The sequence below is a fragment of the Pseudophryne corroboree genome, chromosome 6 (genome assembly GCF_028390025.1).
Source record: "Pseudophryne corroboree isolate aPseCor3 chromosome 6, aPseCor3.hap2, whole genome shotgun sequence".
Classification (NCBI taxonomy): domain Eukaryota; kingdom Metazoa; phylum Chordata; class Amphibia; order Anura; family Myobatrachidae; genus Pseudophryne; species Pseudophryne corroboree.
In genome coordinates this window covers 649,593,953-649,613,300 of record NC_086449.1, presented here as the reverse complement: position 1 = coordinate 649,613,300, position 19,348 = coordinate 649,593,953, and the positions used below count along the sequence as shown (strand labels likewise).

General features: G+C 46.6%; 1 protein-coding gene across 1 annotated transcript in view; it reads left to right on the top strand.

Annotated features, from left to right (window-relative positions):
- Positions 1-19,348, top strand: part of TGFBI (transforming growth factor beta induced) — a 118,027-nt gene that overhangs the window by 32,487 nt on the left and 66,192 nt on the right. The window contains exons 3-5 of the mRNA XM_063928218.1: positions 10,397-10,461; positions 13,996-14,153; positions 14,301-14,465. Of these exons, the coding sequence (XP_063784288.1) occupies positions 10,397-10,461; positions 13,996-14,153; positions 14,301-14,465 (388 nt within the window). The remainder of the gene's footprint in view (positions 1-10,396; positions 10,462-13,995; positions 14,154-14,300; positions 14,466-19,348) is intronic.

Here is a 19,348-nt window from a genome sequence, read left to right as displayed (position 1 = left end):
TATCTGGCAGCATGAGGGCATATCTGGCAGCATGAGGGCATATCTGGCACATCTGGCACAGTGGGGCATATGTGGCAGCATGAGGGGCATATCTGGCAGTATGAGGGCATATCTGGCACTGTGGGGGCATATCTGGCAGTATGAAGGCATATCTGGCACTGAGGGCAGTGTACGGCTAGAGCTGCATTTCCCACCCTAGGCTTATACTCGAGTCAATAAGTTTTCCCAAGGTTTTGTGGTAGAATTAGGTGCCTCGGCTTATATTCGGGTCGACTTATACTCGAGTATATACGGTATTTGGAGATGAACTAGACAAATGAATCTCCAAAGCTACTGTGGGTAAGTCCACGTATCTTCCTTCTGCAGCTCCCCCAGCCAGGAAGGCTTATTCAGGACCTAATCTACAGTCCTTTCGGACTACCAAGTTTAAGGGCAAAACCAGAGGTTCATATACAGCCACCAAAGGCACTAGAGGTAAACCACGAAAACCAGCAACTGCAGGTTCACAGGAACAGAGCTCAAGTTCTACTTCCTCAAAGCCCTCAGCATGATGGTGGACCGCAATGCCTGGAAGACCGGCAGGTGGGAGCCCGACTAAATTTTTCAGTCACATCTGGAAAACATCATACCAGGATCCTTGGGTCATAGATCTTATTTCCCAGGGCTACAGACTGGAGTTTCAGGAGCTCCCACCTCACAGATTCTTCAAATCAGGCTTACCAGTTTCACAGGAAGCAAGTATAACCTTATGGGACGCCATTCAAAAACTGGTACAGACTCATGTCATTGTTCCAGTTCCACATCATCTTCAAAACAAGGGATATTATTCCAACCTGTTTATAGTACCGAAACCGGACGGTTTGTAATGCTGATTTTGAACCTCAAGTCATTGAACCCGTACTTACGAGTGTTCAAATTTAAAATGGAGTCTCTGAGAGCGGTGATCTCAGGTCTGAAGGAAGGGGAATTCCTAGTGTCTCTGTATATCAAGGATGCATACCTTCACATTCCGATCTGGCCACCTCATCAGGCTTATCTATGGTTTGCACTGCAGGACTGCCACTACCGGTTACAGGCCCTGCCATTTGGTCTCCCCATGGCACCGAGAGTGTTCACCAAGGTGATGGCAGAGATGATGTTTCTACTTCGCAAACAGGGAGTGAACATAATTCCATACCTGGGCGATCTTCTGATAAAGGCACCATCCAGGGAGATGTTGATGGCCAGTATTCGCTTCTCAACCAGACTACTCCTGGATCATGAGTGGATTCTGAACTTACCAAAATCTCACCTGGAACCGACGCAGAGGCTTTCCTTTCTGGGAATGATACTGGACATGGAACCTCAGAGAGTGTTCCTTCCCGTGGAGAAGGCTATGGAAATCCAGTCGATGGTTTGGGCTGTCCTAAAGCCAACCCGGATTTCAGTGCATCTGTGCATTCGCCTTCTTGGGAAAATGGTGGCCTCTTACGAGGCGCTTCAGTATTGAAGGTTTCATGTGAGGCCCTTCCAGCTAGATCTATTGAACAAATGGTCAGGATCGCATCTTCACATGCACCAGAGGATTCGTCTGTCGCCAAGAGCCAGGATCTTCCTTCTGTGGTGGCTACAGATTTCTCACCTCGTCGAGGGTCGGAGGTTCGGAATTCAGAATTGGATTCTGCTAACCACGGACACCAGCCGCAGAGGTTGGGGAGCAGTCACCCAGGGGGTGCAGATTCAAGGTAGATGGTCAAGTCAGGAAGTCGTCCTTCCAATAAACATCCTGGAACTCAGGGCTATCTACAACGCCCTTCTGCAGGCCTCATCCATACTTCAGAATCAGGCCATTCAAGTCCAGACGGACAATGCAATGGTGGTAACATACATAAACTTACAGGGCGGAACGAAAAGCAGAGCAGCAATGTCAGAGGTGTCAAAAATTCTCCTCTGGGCAGAAATACATGCCGTGGCATAGTCGTGGTCTTCATTCCGGGAGTAGACAACTGGTAAGCAGACTTCCTCAGCAGACACGACATGCACCCGGGGAAGTGGAGCCTTCACCCGGAGGTATACAGGTGCTTTACACGTCAGTGGGGATATCCACAAATCGACACGATGGCCTCTCGTCTCAACAAGAAACTCAAGCGGTAGTGTTCCAGGTTGAGAGACCCACAAGCAGTGGTGGTAGATGCTCTGACAACTCCGTGGGTCTACCAGATGGTGTATGTGTTGCCTCCACTTCCTCTGATCCCAAGAATTCCAAAAAGAATAAGAAGGGAAAAGGTTTGGGCAATACTTATTGCTCCGGACTGGCCAAGAAGGGTCAGGTACGCGAACCTTCTGGAGATGCTCCTCGAAGATCCGTGGCCTCTGCCTCTTCGCGAGGATCTTCTGCAACAGGGCCCGTTTGTCTATCAGGACTTACCGCGGCTACGTGTAACGGCATGGAGGTTGAACGGCTGATCCTAGCCAGGAGAGGGATTCCTGACAAGGTCATCCAGACTATGATCCAAGCCAGAAAAGGGGTAACATCTAAACATTAACATGTTATATGGAAGAAGTATGTCTCTTGGTGTGAGACCAGACAATATTCCGCGGTGGAAATTCATCTGGGACGTCTCCTGCTTTTTCTGCAGTTGGGAGTGGATGTGGTCCTATGCCTAGGTTCCATTAAAGTCCAGATTTCGGCTTTGTCTATTTTCTTTCAGAAACAATTGGCTTCTCTGCCTGAGGTCGAGACATTCTTGAAAGGTGTTCTGCACATCCAGCCTCCCTTTGTGCCTCCCGTGGCACCTTTGGATCTCAATTTGGTGCTGCGTGTGTCGGAACTAGGGGCGTTGTCTCACAAGAGTCCCTACTTAATTTTCCATGAGGACAGAGCTGAACTCAGAACTCGTCAGCAATTTCTTCCTAAGGTGGTGTCCGCTTTTCACATCAACCAACCTATTGTGGTTCCGGCTATGGCGGACACCTCTGCTACTTCAAAGTCTTTGGATGTTGTGAGGGCTTTGAAGGTGTATGTGAAGATAACAGCTCATCACAGAAAATCTGACTCGCTGTTCGTTCTCTATGATCCCAATAAAATTGGGTGTCCTGCTTCAAAGCAGTCTATTGCACGCTGGATCAAGCCCACGATCCAGCATGCTTATTCCACAGCAAGACTGCCGGTTCCAAAATCTTTACAGATTCACTCTACTAGGTGGGTTCTTCCGGGGTGTCTCGGCTTTACAGCTCTGCCGAGCAGTTACTTGGTCAGTTTCGAACACATTTGCAAAGTTTTACAAGTTCGATACCTCAGCACTCTCACACTCAGTTTGGGAGCTTTGGTTCTTCCCCGTGGTACTAAATGGATCCCCACTATCCTCGAGGACGTAAGAGAAAATAGTATTTTAATTACCTATCGGTAAATCCCTTTTCTTGTAGTCCGTAGAGGATATTGGGCGCCCGCCCAGTGCTTCGTTCTTCCTGCACTGTTACTTAGTTAAGTGTTCTGGTTGGTTCAGCTGTTGCTGTTCATGTTTCAAGTTTGGTTAGCATCGCTTTCCTATTGTTCTGTGTACTGGTTCGTAATCTCACCACTATCCTTATCTATCCTTCTCTCAAAGTATGTCCGTCTCCTCAGGCACAGTTTCCTAGACTGAGTCTAGTAGGAGGGGCATAGAGGGAGGAGCCAGGGCCGGTTCTAGACCTTGTAGCGCTCGGGGCGAAAGTTTCCTTTGGCGCCCCCCACAGACACACACCTCCCCGACAGGTAAAACAGGGTTAATGCGTGCAAAAAAAATAGGGGCATGGCTTCATAGGGAAGGGGCATGGCCACAATTATGTCCCCTGTAGTTGTGCCCCAGTAGAGTTATGCCCCCTGTAGCCTTACCCCCAGTAGATTTGCCCCCTGTAGCTGTGCCCTCAGTAGTTGTGCCCCTGTAGTTTTGCCCCATGTTGCTGTGCCCCCTGTAGTTTTGCCCCCTGTTGCTGTGCCCTCAGTAGTTTTTCCCACTGTTACTGTGCCCTCAGTAGTTTTGCCCCCTGTTGCTGTGCCCTCAGTAGTTGTGCCCCTGTAATTTTGTCCCCTGTTGCTGTGTCCTCAGTAGTTTTGCCCCCTGTTGCAGTGCTCTCAGCAGTTGTGTCCCCAGTAGTTTTGCCCCCTGTTGCTGTGCCCTCAGTAGTTGTGCCCCTGTAATTTTGTCCCCTGTTGCTGTGTCCTCAGTAGTTTTGCCCCCTGTTGCTGTGCTCTCAGCAGCTGTGTCCTCAGTAGTTTTGCCCCCTGTTGCTGTGCTCTCAGCATTTGTGTCCCCAGTAGTTTTGCCCCCTTTTGCTGTGCCCTCAGTAGTTGTGCCCCCCTGTTGCTGTGTCCTCAGTAGTTGTGCCCTCTGTTGCTGTGTCCTCAGTAGTTTTGCCCCCTGTTGCTGTGTCCTCAGTAGTTTTGCCCCCTGTTGCTGTGCCCTCAGTAGTTGTGCCCCTTAAGTTTTGCCCCCTGTTGCTGTGTCCTCAGTAGTTGTGCCCCCTGTTGCTATGCCCTCAGTAGTTGTGCCCCTGTAGTTTTGCCCCCTGTTGCTGTGTCCCCAGTAGTTGTGCCCCCTGTTGCTGTGCCCTCAATAGTTGTGCCCTGTTGCTGTGAAATACCTACACTGAAAATCCCGACGTTCAAAATACAGACAACAATTGACCAACGGTCAAAATCCCAACAAGGTCAAAATCCCGTCATTTAAAATACCATAATTTAAAATGTCGACAGGTCAAAAAGTCGACGCATGTTTTTCATTGTGTTTTTTTCCCCATAGCACTGCACACAGACACTAGAGGTCAATTATGACCTCTAGCATCTGACGCCGCTCCCACAATGCCCCAGTGGGAAGGGCGCCCCGGGCAAAAAAAAAATCACATTTGCCCGTGGCAGGTGCCGCTACTGGCCAGCGCACACTATCAAATTCTTAAAGTGCCCAAGGCTCCTAGTGGACCTGTCTATACCCCATGGTACTAAATGGATCACCAGTATCCTCTATGGACTACGAGAAAAGGATTTATCGGTAGGTAATTAAAATCCTATTATTACCAGTTATTTATATAGTGCATACATTTTCCACAGCACTTTTCAGAAAATATTTGGCCATTCACATTAGTCCCTGCCCCAGTGGAACTTACAATCTATATTCCCTACCACATGTAAGTTATTTTGCTTAAGGACTGTTTGGACCTCAAAATGCAAGCACTGGTAAATATCCCTAAATGGAAATGGCCTATCAAGACTAATAGCTTATATTGCAGGGACGTTAGCAGTTCATTTATGTGGGTACAAGCCAGACCTGAATTCACTGTTTTATACTAGTATATTGTTGTCAGGACCATAACTAGGGTTGTGCGAACGGTGCATAGCACACCGTGCATTTGCCCTATGAGCACACTATCCGCATCCACCAAGTTATTTGTGTGGCCGCCTGAGTATGCCATCTGAAGCGCTGCCATCCCGATAATAGTAGTGGTGGCCCAGGGTTGTAACAAGTGATGCAACGTCAGTGCCAGAGTCACACAGCGCAAGCAACATGGCAGTGCCAAGTCCTCTCGCTGTCCATCACTAAGGTGAGAGGAGGAGATGACTGGGGTCAAGAGCAGTGCTGTACAGGTGCAGGACTGAGGGAGAGACACACCGTGCCGGCAACATGGCAACGCCCACCTTCCTCCCACCACCACCACCTTGCTGGCCAGTACTACAGTGAGAGGAGGGGATGATAGGAATAAATGAGGGTGGAAGGTAAGAGCAGTAGAAAGGTGGGAGCAGTTGTCTTGATGGAAGTTAGAAATAGTCAGGAAAGTGTAAAGCAGTGAGGAAGTAAGGGGCAGGCATATAAGCACTTAAGGTAGAAAAGAGGAGACAGCAGTTGGGTTATTAGGCACTTAATGGAGGTTTGCTGGATAGAGAAAGTGCAGTATAGTTAGAAGACTAGAAATAATTTAGCATGCCTCCCACATTTCCAGAATATCAATTCACTGATGTAGTGTGTGGCTGTTGCATCACTGGCGCATTGTGCTGACACAGCTGCTATCCTCATCTCGCCCAGGTCACAGAGAGCATAGTGCCACATTCGGGTACTTCCCGGTCCGCTCATTCATCAGCTATAAGATGAGGTCAGCCAATCCAGCCACATGCCACCTGTTCCTCCACAGACTGACTGTCCCAGACTGTAACCCTATACACCACTTGCCTCTGTAGCTATAACACTATACACCCCTCACCTACTTAGCTATAACTCTAAGGAATGAAGAGGAAGAGATAAAGGAAGAAAGAGGTGCAGGGGCTCTACCTGGCATAATGTGTATAAGGGGCTCTACCTGGCATAATGTGTATGAGGGGTTTTACCTGTGGCTTAACGTGTATAAGTGGCTTTACTGTGGTGTAACATGTATAAGGGGCTCTACTATATGGTGGAACATATATAAGGGTTAATACTGTGTGGTGTAATGGGACTAGGCCCGGCGACACGGGGGGTCAAAGGGGACACCTGTACAGGGCTCCAAGGCTCAAGGAGGCCGCAAGGATCAGGGGCACAAAAAAGGGACTTCAGTGCCTAAAAATGCTTACTAAAGATTGCCCTCAGACTAATAACAAAATGATTAACAGGCTGCAGCCACGGGATCCGGTTTGAAGATCGACACTGTCTTGGTCGACAATGTTTAGGTCGACCACTATAGGTCGACAGGGTTGGAAGGTCAACAGGGTTTCTAGGTCGACATGTACTAGGTCGACAGGTCAAATGGTCGACATGAGTTGTTGTTTTTTAAATTCTTCTTTTGAATGTTTTCATACTTAATGATCCACGTGGACTACGATTGGAATGGTAATCTGTGCCAAGCGAAGTGGTAGCAGAGCGAGGCACCTTGCCCAAAGCATGGCGAGCAAAGCGAGCCATGCGAGGGGACACGGTGCACTAATTTGGCTTCCCCGTCACTGTACGCAGAAAACGACACAAAAAACACCTCATGTTGACCTTTTGACCTGTCGACCTAGCACATGTCGACCTTCCAACCCTGTCGACCTAGTGACTATAGTGGTCAACCTAAACATTGTCGACCTAGACACTGTCGATTTGATGATCCACATCCGCAGCCACACACCCTCTAGCCCCCTCCCATTTACTCCATCACTTGGTTCGGTGCCCGTTGAAATGCAGTCACTACGCATGATGTTGCATGTTCCTGCTTCCACCACCGCCAACAGCCGGGCAGCCCAGCAGAAAATCCACTTGCCAGACTCACCAACAGTCAAAGGCTCCAAGAGAGGTGAGCTGGAGCAATTTTCACTTTGGTTGTATTCTTTCGCTGAGCTCTCCCTGTCTGCCTACCTGGAGAGGGGTCACCCTGATGGGCTGCTCCCCCGAGTGTCTCTCTGTGGATGGACAAGTCCTGTAACTCCTTGCTGGAGTGTGAGCTGTCCTGTGCTCTTGGTTACTAGCTCTTTTTTTTTTTGCCTTTTCTAATCCTATAGTTTCTGTCGTGCTGCTGTATAATATACATTTACATCTTTCTTTTTAAGCTACCCTCTGCTTTAAAAGGGGGTGGGTCAAGGCGGGTGTGAGGGCCCCTAAGATACTGCTGTCCCCGGGCCCCAAGATTTATGTTACTGGCCCTAAGTGGGACTAACAGACACTACTGTGTGGTGCAATGTCAATTGGTACTATTCTGTGGCCATGCCCCTTCCCAATAAGGCCACACCCCTAGATTTTTAACAAGCATTGTCCCTACTTTGAATGTGTGCGGTGGGAGGGGGGCGGGGTTTGCACCAATTCTCTTTCTGGCACAGGGCACCAAAATGTCTAGTTATGGCACTGATTGTATGCATATGTTGAATTATTACTTTTATCAGCTGTTCCATTATATTTATTGAAGATTTATATTTTGATTGCTAATATCTGTTATCTTTTTATAAGCAGTTTACTGCTGCTTTGGGTACACTAGGCAGTGCCAGTGTGTATCACTTTTTCTTACTTTCCCGTATCTGGCTAATTAACTATGTATACATAGCCAAAATTATGAAAGAGTAATTTGGTAAAGCATATTAAGCGCTCCTTAATTCTTTTCAATAGTTGCAATGTTCCAACAGACTTTGGCCACTTCTATAAGAAGCACGTCCATTCATACTCATGATGAAACAATCAAAAGTCAAATTTTTTTCTGCATCTTCATCTCAGCAGGAGGTACTTACTGTATTAGCTTCTTAAGCCAAAGGTTAGAGAATCCACGGAAAGAATAGTGAACACTTCTGTTTCATGTCGGAATTCTTCTGGTTATGAACAGCACTAAATTACTCCAGAGCTGTCATCTGCAACTGTTTATGTGTATGACTAAGGAATTACTGTTTTACCCAAAAGATTTAGGGAGCTAGCATTAAATGAAACAGAGTTTGTTGGCATGTGCTGGCTTTAGTCATTTGTCTTATACCCACAACAGAGATCTTTCAGTTAACTGTAAACACATCGTGAGGAGCGAGATCTCTTCTAAACAATGAAGTATTTATGCACACAGCAGGCTATTTAGTAATATGCAATGGGATCATAAGGCAGTTCTATTCTAAATAGTATTCATCTTTCAGTATCATTTTGTTACACTTTGCATAAATAAAGAGACTTATTTAGGTTTGGCCGCACATCAGTTTTACGGTGTGGATACATGCATTTCTGTGCTGCACATGCATTTGTACCTAGAGTTGTAGTGTATATTGTAGACTTGTATCTCCCTATGCCTTGTGTAGCAGAAAGAGGACAGGCAATTGTAAGCTAAGTACTGTTCCTGAGTAAGGGAATTAGGCCCGACCATCTGGACGATTGGTTGTCGTTCTGGGGTGTAACCGCCCAAAAGGTGTGTTCCAGTAAGTGTAGCACCCGCCCCAGGAGATGCATCATTAGATGTGAATACATCCCTATACACATCCCTAGGATGTGTATCTCTTGCTGGTGCATCAGCAGCACCATCTACAACTCTACAACTCTAATTAGCTTTGGGACTATAGTATATCATGAGGATCTGGTCGGGATCCCGGCAGTCAAAATAACGATGCCGGAATCCTAACACTGATCGAAATGCTGGCATCCCGACAAGGAGCAACGGGAACCTAAACAAGCGTGGACCGGGTCGCCAGCCAGGTAAGCTGCACAGAGGGGTGGAGGGGGGGGGGGGGTAGGTTAGGTTTAGGTTGTGGGCGGAGGTTTAGGATTAGGCTGCAGTCAAGGGAGGGTTAGGGTTAGGCTGCGGGAGGGGTGATAGGTTTAGTTACCCTTGGGAGGGTTAGGTTGCGGGAGGGGGGTTAGGTTTAGTTACCCTAGGGAGGGTTAGGCTGCGGGAGGGGGGTTAGGTTTGCTCACCCCCAGGGAGGGTTAGGGTTAAGCAGCGGGGGTGGGAGGTTTAGGTTTAGGCACCACCAGGAGGTTAGGGTTAGGAGGATTAGGGTTAGGCTGCAGGAGAGGGGTTAGGTTTGGTCACCTCCAGGCAGGGTTAGGGTTAGGCTGCGGGGGTGGGAGGGTTAGGTTTAGGCACGACTGGGGAGGGTTAAGGTTAGGCTGCGGGAGGGGGGTTAGGTTTAGTCACCTCCAGGGAGGGTTAGGGTTAGGCTGCGGTGGTGGTGGGGTTAGGTTTAGGCACCACTGGGGAGGGTTAGGGTTAGTCTGCGGGAGGGGGATTAGGTTGAGTCACCTCCAGGGAGGGTTAGGCCGTGGGGGTGTGAGGGTTAGGTTTAGGCACCACTGGGGAGGGTTAGAGTTAGGCTGTGGGGAGTGATGGTTAGAGTTAGGAGGGCATTGGGGTAAGGTAAGCATACGTACCTTCCCCATGTCAGGATTCTAAGCATCAGTATGCTGCAGTCATTCTTCAAACTGCTGGCATCCCGAACACTGGCATTTCCTTCCCAACACATATCATTATGGTTGTATTTGCTATTATTTGATATGTTATACAGTATTTAGATCACATAAAGCTGTTTAATATAATTTCATTTAGTTGACAGGTGGACATGGTCTGGTCACTCTCTTTATACTACCTTTATACTACCTATAGAGTATATATTATACTCACTCCTGGGTATATCCATCCATAGACCGAGGTTCTCTTAAGGGTACACATGGTTTTAAAATATATACATTGTAAATGAATGTTTACTCAAAAAACAATTTGGAAAGACATCTTTTCCATAAGGAAATGCATATGGAAACACATAAATGTTCTTACAGATAGAATAATCTTTTTTATATTTAATGATTTTAATTCAGGAACCACTTCAGCTTGAAGCTGCCATTCAAGCCCCTCGGCTGAAGTGTTTTGAGTTCGTGTATCCACCACTTTTTTTTCTATTCACTGTTTATGTGTTTTTGCTGTATATCATATTAATTAAACCATATTTCATAATATATTTCTTCTTACTTTTTTCTTTTAGTGTAATCAGCTATGAATGCTGTCCTGGATATGAAAAGATCCCAGGAGAGAAAGGGTGTCCAGCAGGTACATCACCTCGCAATATCTTACCCACTTTGCCTATTGGTCATACTGTGTACTATAAGCTTTCCATTTAGTGCTCATTGTGCTCTGTGTGCAAGGAAATCCATATAAGGCTGATTGAAAGTAAAACCCATCAGACCTAACTGCTCCCGCTTTGTGTGCTCAGAACCAACTGGATATATAGGGACGTGCGGTGAGGTAAATGGCTCAGGAGGCACTGGCTAGCACTAGAGCCAGATTTACACACAATATATGAGCCAAAGGGTACATCTGGGCATTATACACAGGTGCAGCAGTATAAACTCCTGGACATTTGGTGAGTTTTGATTAGAGATGTGCAGAAAAGATAGACGGGAGGCACTGCCTCACCTGCCATAGACTTTTTACTCCAGAGTTTTGGCTATAAAAATGATTAGAATAATGCAAAGAAGATATTTCTAAAATATTCTTTGTATTTTTCATATACTTTAAAACTCTCGCACAAACGTTAGTATGACAGGAAAGGCGCTGCTTCACCTTCCTCACATCACAGCACGTCACTGATATATATGTGCCAGTCTGCAGAGTTGTATGCCCCATATCTGCAGGCTTTATTCACTACATGTCACAATCAACAATGTGCATTATTTGCAGCAGCCCTATCCTTGGTGCAAAAGGTCCATCTTAAAACATACACATTGCACAGATTGCAATTCTCTTGACATGCCATCTCAGAGCGTTGCCTCCATGATAATGCCCAGGTACAGTCCAGTTACATCCCTGCAGTCACAAGTTGAGGTGCAACGCATATGCATAAAACTCTGCATTGCCTCTAGTGTAAGACACATCATAACTCTGGGGGTAGTTCAGAGTTGATCGCAGTAGCAAATTTGTTAGCAGTTTGCGCAAAACAATGTGCACTGCAGGGGGGGCAGATATAACATGTGCAGAGAGAGTTAGATTTGGATGGGTTATTTTGTTTCTGTGCAGGGTAAATACTGGCTGCGTAATTTTTACACTGCAATTTAGATTTCAGTTTGAACACACCCAGTGGTGCAAGTAGAAAAAATGTCTTACGGGTACTGCGTGCAAAAAAATGAGTGTGGCCAAATGCCACATGGGGCGTGGCCAATGAGAATGGGGGTGTGATACACATATGGGGGGAGGGGCAGATACACATATGACCCTAATAGTGCCAGATATACACTGCCCCACAGTGACAGATATACATTGCCCCACAGTGCCAGATACACATTGCCTCACTGTGCCAGATTCACAAATGCCCCCAGAGTGCCAGATACACATTGCCTCACAGTGCCAGATACACATTGCCCCACAGTGCCAGATACACGAATGCCCACACTGTGTCAGATATACATTGCCCCCCAGTGCCAGATACAGAAATGCCCCCACAGTGCCAGATATGCCCCCAGTGCCAGATACAGAAATGCCCCCAGTGCCAGATACACAAGTATGCCCACAGTGCCAGATATGCCCACAGTGCCAGATATGCTCCCAGTGCCAGATACAGAAATGCCCCCAGTGCTAGATACACAAGTATGCCCCCAGTGCCAGATATGCCCACAGTGCCAGATATGCTCCCAGTGCCAGATACAGAAATGCCCCCAGTGCCAGATACACAAGTATGCCCCCATTGCCAGATATGCCCTCAGTGTCAGATATGCCCCAGTGCCAGATACACATGTCCCCCCAGTGCCAGATACACATGTCCCCCCAGTGCCAGATACACATGTCCCCCCAGTGTCAGTTATGCCCCCAGTGCCAGATACACATGTCCTTCCAGTGCCAGATATGCCCCCAGTGCCAGATATCCCCCAGTGCCAGGTATACATGCCCCCCAGTGCCAGATATCCCCCAGTGCCAGGTATATATGCCCCCCTGTGCCAGATATGCCCCTAGTGCCAGATATCCCCCAGTGCCAGGTATACATGCCCCCCCAGTGCCAGATATCCCCCAGTGCGTGCCAGGTATACATGCCCCCCCAGTGCCAGATATCCCCCAGTGCCAGGTATATATGCCCCCCTGTGCCAGATATGCCCCCAGTGCCAGATATCCCCCAGTGCCAGGTATACATGCCCCCCCAGTGCCAGATATCCCCCAGTGCCACGAGCTCTGATTGGCTCACCGATCGGCGCTGAATTAAACTGAGACATCCGCCGGAGACTGAGGGGAAGGAGAGGCGCAGGCTGCGCTCTCCTTCCCTCACATCAGCGGCGGGGAACGGCGGGTTCGGCGGGGAGCAGCAAAGGGAGGGAGGGAAGAGGAGCGGCGGCCCATCGGTGTGGGTACTGCGTACCCACGGCTACATTCTTACGGGTACGCCGTACCCACCCGTACCCACACACTTGCACCACTGAACACACCCCACCCAAATCTAACTTTCTCCTCACATGTTATATCTGCCCCCCCCCCTTCCCCCTGCAGTGCACATGGTTTTGCCCAACTGCTAACAAATTTGCTGCTGCGATCAACTCTGAATTACCCCATATATCACTGATATCTAATGTGTTGCAGTAATGGTGAATAGGTCCTTTACACTGGGTGAAAATGACATCATGCGATCACTTCGTTTAACTCCTGACTCACGCAGAACTGTGGGGGTCATTCCGAGTTGTTCGCTCGTTATTTTTTTGTCGCAACGGAGCGATTAGTCGCTAATGCGCATGCGCAATGTCCGCAGTGCGACTGCGCCAAGTAAATTTGCTATGCAGTTAGGTATTTTACTCACGGCATTACGAGGTTTTTTCTTCGTTCTGGTGATCGTAATGTGATTGACAGGAAGTGGGTGTTTCTGGGCGGAAACTGGCCATTTTATGGGTTTGCGAAAAAACGCTACCGTTTCTGGGAAAAACGCGGGAGTGGCTGGAGAAACGGAGGAGTGTCTGGCCGAACGCTGGGTGTGTTTGTGACGTCAAACCAGTAACGAAACTGACTGAACTGATCGCAGTTGCCGAGTAAGTGTGGAGCTACTCAGAAACTGCTAAGAAGTGTCTATTCGCAATTTTGCAAATCTTTCGTTCGCAATTTTGATAAGCTAAGATTCACTCCCAGTAGGCGGCAGCTTAGCGTGTGCAAAGCTGCTAAAAGCAGCTTGCGAGCGAACAACTCGGAATGAGGGCCTGTATTCGGACAGCTTTTAACCAAGCAATTTGTTATTGCTTCTTAATTAAATGTGTATGTTAGCATATATTTGAGGCACTTTCAGTATAACCCTTTATACAAATGTTAAAGCCAGTATTTTAAAAATATATTGAAAATATGCTAGGCATGGAACTCTGCAGAGTTACTGTGTTATTGTGTAAACAGCTTCATGAACTAATATTGATGTTAGATTCAAAGCTGCTAGTTCATGTTACAAGTGAGATGAAAAAGAACGTTTCTGTTTATTTGCCTAAATGCAGATCCTAAACTGTGACTTGGGCAAATTGTGATTAAAGGATGTATTAATAGAACGTAAAAAAATGAAGCCAGCAGAACAAGATATAAACAGCATGGTGACACTGTTATTTCATATCATTACTTTCCTGTCATCCGCAGCACTTCCTCTTTCCAATATTTATGATACACTGGGGATTGTTGGAGCAGCTACAACAAAATTGTACTCGGACAGCGCTAACTTAAGACCTGAAATTGAGGGTCCAGGCAGTTTTACTATTTTTGCACCAAGCAACGAAGCGTGGGCTGCCCTACCAGCTGTAAGTATCCCAGCCAGTCTGTAGAAGGGATGAAAAAATGATTATTGTGTTGTACAGTAAATGAGCTCAAAGACTGCAAATAAACACAAACATGTGCAGAGTTCTTTTCTCTCTGTTTGACACTGATTGCTAAATGATGTTTTGCAGGAAATATTGGACGCTTTAGTGAGCAATGTTAACATTGAGCTACTTAATGCTTTGCGATATCATATGGTTGACAGACGCCTTCTCACAGATGAGCTGAGACATGGAATCACTATACCATCAATGTACCAAAACTTGGACATACACGTACACCACTATCCCAATGGAGTAAGTGTTCTCTTATTCACTAACATACATCTTGTTTATATTGTTTAATTAAAAATGCACAAGACTTATAGTTGTGGAAAAATCATGGCATCCATCTGTCCATCTCTTGACTCCTTCCTAGTTCACCCTCCAATTGTTTACTGCTTCCCTTTAATGGGTATGCGTTATGGCAGGTCACTTTTACCTCGTTATTTCCTAGCACTATCCATATCACAAGCGCTCCTTATCTTTTGTCTCCTTGTCCCCTTCAGCTGCTCTGAATCTGTTTGCTCACCCATACAATAGGTACAGGATCATTGAGAACTATTGTGCCTCCTTTTCCGGAGTGTACCAGTGCCCGGGTATGGAACAAGTGCAGCAGCCCGCTCATCTTTGTTGTGGCATTAGTGATATTCGGTAGAATGGCGTAATCACAAAAGATAGCAGAGGCTCTTACACAGTGTCAGTCTTTGCTTTCACTGCGTGGTAGCATATCACTGGAAAAATGGCTCCACGGCACACAAAATAGGGGAGGGCACCATTTTACTGCTCTTCTACTGCTCTGGGTGCAGGATGTGTGATGTGTGTTAAGCTGGGTACACACTAGACGACAGTATGTACCCAGCAATATTGCTTACGGCAGGCCCCGGTGGGCTGGCGGCATCGACAAGTGCATACACACTTGCCAGTGCCGCAAGCGACGAGCGATGGTGGGCCATGCTGCATGTGGCAAGATGGCATTATCAGTGACATCCCCAGGTTGACCTCATATATGGGCGACAGGGGATGTCATTGACAAACTGCAGGACCTCTCATCGTTGACGATATAGGTGGTCATTCCGAGTTGTTCGCTTGCTAGCAGTTTTTAGCAGCCGTGCAAACGCTATGCCGCCTCCCACTGGGAGTGTAATTTAGCTAAGCAGAAGTGCGAACGAAAGGATCGCAGAGCAGCGGCATGATTTTTTTGTGCAGTTTTACAGTAGCTCAATATCTACTGAGCGCTTGCGATGACTTCAGACTATTCAGTTCCTGTTTTGACATCACAAACACGCCCTGCGTTCGCCCAGCCACGCCTGCGTTTTTCCTGGCACACTTGCGTTTTTTCGAACACTCCCTGAAAATGGTCAGTTGACACCCAGAAACGCCCACTTCATGTCAATCACTCTGCGGCCAGCAGTACGACTGAAAAGCTTCGCTAGACCCTGTGTGAAACCACATCGTTCGTTGTAATATTACTTCGTGCGTGCGCATTGCGCCGCATGCGCATGTGCAAAAGTGCGCTGTGCAGCAGCTAGCGATCAACTCGGAATGACCACCATAGTGTGTACACATTGGACAATATTAACAATATGTCATTCCGAAATGGTGGTGTATTCAATTTGCAATCTAATTTGCAGTGTAAAAATAAAGCAGCCAGTATTTACCCTGCACAGAAACAATATAACCCACCCAAATCTAACTCTCTCTGCACGTGTTATATCTGCCTCCCCTGCAGTGCACATGGTTTTGCCCAACTGCTAAAAAAAATCCTGCTGCAATCAACTTGGAATTACCCCCTTTGTTAGCAGTTGGGCAAAACCATGTGCACTGCAGTGGGGGCAGATATAACATTTGCAGAGAGAGTTAGATTTGGGTGGGTTATTTTGTTTCTGTGCAGGGTAAATACTGGCTGCTTTATTTTTACACTGCAATTTAGATTGCAGATTGAACTCGCCACACCCAAATCTATCTCTCTATGCACATGTTATAGCTGCCCCCCCCCCCCCTGCAGTGCACATGGTTTTGCCTAACTGCTAAAAAATTTCCTGCTGCGATCAACTTGGAATTACCCCCATGCTGCAATTTTCTGCAACATTAAAAAGATCACAAATTCTTTGGTATAATGGGATGAGAGATACTTATACAATGAATGCAGTCATGAAATGTAAGAAAATGCAAAGTAATATAAGCACAAAATGAATTCAACTATTAGTAAAGTACTAGCCAGGCTATATGACAAATACTGCAGTTGCTTATACAATACCCACTTAATAATATGGGCTGCAACACAAAACCTGCAAAACAAAAACACATAACACAGTGACATGTTGTGATTTTTATTATTCTTCTACCTGTTTTATTTTCTACAACTTTTATAAATGGCATCTATAGCGTACTTATCAGGATATGTACTAGTTTTGTGGGAGTTTACCAGTGTAAGTTAAAAAAATAAGACCACGTGTTTCAATTTCAGCTGCATGGTTCCGGTAGCCATGATAGATCATAATTATACCGGTAGCCATGATAGATCAAAGTATAATTAACAAGGATACACAATGCCAAGTGTTCTCTATCATTGTTAAGCTGTAAAGTTTGTACATTTCCAAAACATGGAAATAAGTACATACAGTAGAGGGAAAGGTAAACCAGACTTGATAAGGTATACATGCTATCTAACTATAGCATAGGTATCTACATACCCTCCAACTGTACCTTTTTGGCAGGTACTGTATCTTTTTTTATTGTCTGTACTAATTTTTGGCTTTCCAAACTCCCATTAAAAGTATAGGAAAATGGCGTGACCACGCCCTCTTTTCTAATTTGTACCGATTTTTGTGTGCAAAATGTTGGAGGGTATGTATCCAAATTCAGGCTTGGACTGGCCCACAGGGGTACAGGGGAAACCACCGGGGGCCCCCACTGCCTGGGGGCCCACCTCCTGCTCTAAGGATCAGGTTCCAGACTGTGCACTTGAATTATACATTATGCATATGTTACCTTATACTGGATTATGGTGTATTTTCTACAGTGCATTGCTGTTATTAATCTGGTACATTATCATGCATGCAGCAGCTGAATTTACTGTATATATTAATGAAGGGGCCCAGATGTTGCACTCTCTAATGCAGCCTTTTTCAACTGGTGTGCAGCGGCACACTAGTGTGCTGCGACGAGTTGCTAGGTGTGTCGCCGCACAGACCCGCTCGCTGCCGCCAGCAAGACCTGTCACTGCCAAGCAGATCGCCGCACACCGCCCGCCCCCCGCCCCCGCCGCACAGACCCGCTCGCTGCCGCCAGCAAGACCTGTCACTGGTGCCAAGCAGATCGCCGCGTGCCGCACACCGCCCGCCCCCCACCGCCCGCCTGACAGACCTGCAGCATCCAGCCCTTCTCATATCTATTCCGCAGCGACAGCCGGACCGTGAACTATGACTCACCATAGGTCACGGTCCGGCTGTCGATGCGGCCGCCCACTCACAGCCTGCTCTGCTTGCTGCTCCGTGGTGAGGTCCAGGCACTCCTCACCGCTATTTTTTATATAAAGCATGGGGGAGGAAGGTGTATGGAAATATGAGGGGTGGGTGTGTGGAATAACTAAGGGGGGCATGTGTGAGGAATTACTAAAGGGGGAGCTGGTAAGGGGGAGCTGGGGTGTGGAATTACTAAGGGGGGAGCTGGTAAGGGGGGAGCTAGTGTGAGGGATTACTAAGGGGGGAGCTGGTAAGGGGGAGCTGGAGTGTGGAATTACTAAGGGGGGAGCTGGTAAGGGGGAAGCTGGTGTGAGGAATTACTATGGGAGGAGCTGGTAAGGGGGAGCTGGAGTGTGGAATTACTAAGGGGGGAGGGCTGGTAAGGGAGAAGCTGGTGTGAGGAATTACTAAGGGGGGAGCTGGTAAGGGGGGAGCTGGTGTGAGGAATTACTAAGGGTGGAGCTGGTAAGGGGGAGCTGGTGTGTTGAGGGAATGCTTGTCAACCATCCGTCCTCGGACAAGAGACATCATGAGACATCAGCAAGCACAGGTTTCCCACTGATATTCTTATGTAAGTAAAACCTATTTATTTCTACTAATTTTAAGAGAAATAATAACAAATCGTCAACATATATTAAATATATGTCGATATTTATTATTATTTGTATTATATTTGATTAAAAAACTGATGGTGTGCCTTGGCAATTTTAAAATCTTGTTTAGTGTGCCACGAGTTTAAAAAGGTTGAAAATCACTGCTCTAATGGTTAGTCCAATCAATGATGTGGCAGGCCACACCCCCTCTGCAGACTGGCCACACCCCTAAACATGGGCCCCTATCACTGCATTACCCCAATGAGCCCTACATGCCCCAGTCCGACACTGTCTAAATTACAGTAAAATATAGACAGGGGTGCTTCAATGATTTAAAACCTATTTATATATTTTTTTTAAACATATAAAAACATACACCATACATAGAAGATACATTACCAAATACATCTAAACATACTCCAAATAGTTACATTTATCGTGCCACAAACCTTGCTACTTAGCCCTGTCAAGACACTAATCTTACTATATGTACTAAGTTGCAAAAATTACAAAAAAGCACAATGAAGGAAAAAAGTAGCAAAGTTGAGGTAAAAGTACACAAGGCAAGCATGATACACATGACCCTTACCGTGCATAATTACTGTATGCTTAGTCTGTAACTTTATAGCAATTCCTTCACAACAAAAACCTAGTATACTCTGCAAACTAAGACGCAAGATTGAGGGAAAAAGTACACAGGGAGAGTCTGATAAGAGCAACCTCAGATAAAAACATTAGGATAAATTTACTAAGATGGGAGTTCTATTTAAGATGGGATGTTGCCCATAGCAACCAATCAGATTCCAGGTATTATATTGTAGAAGGTGCTAGAAAAATGAGAAGTAGAATCTGATTGGTTGCTATGGGCAACATCCCATCTTAAATAGAACTCCCATCTTAGTAAATTTACCCCACTTACTGAAGACTGAAGTAAGGGTGCATACACACGGTGAGATTCGGACTTATCCGATTCTCACCGTGCGACAGGGGGCCGGGTCGGCACTTAGCCAGTATCGCAAGCACATAATAACTGTGCTTGCGATGCTGGCTATGTGCGATTTCAATCCTGACTATCTCTTCT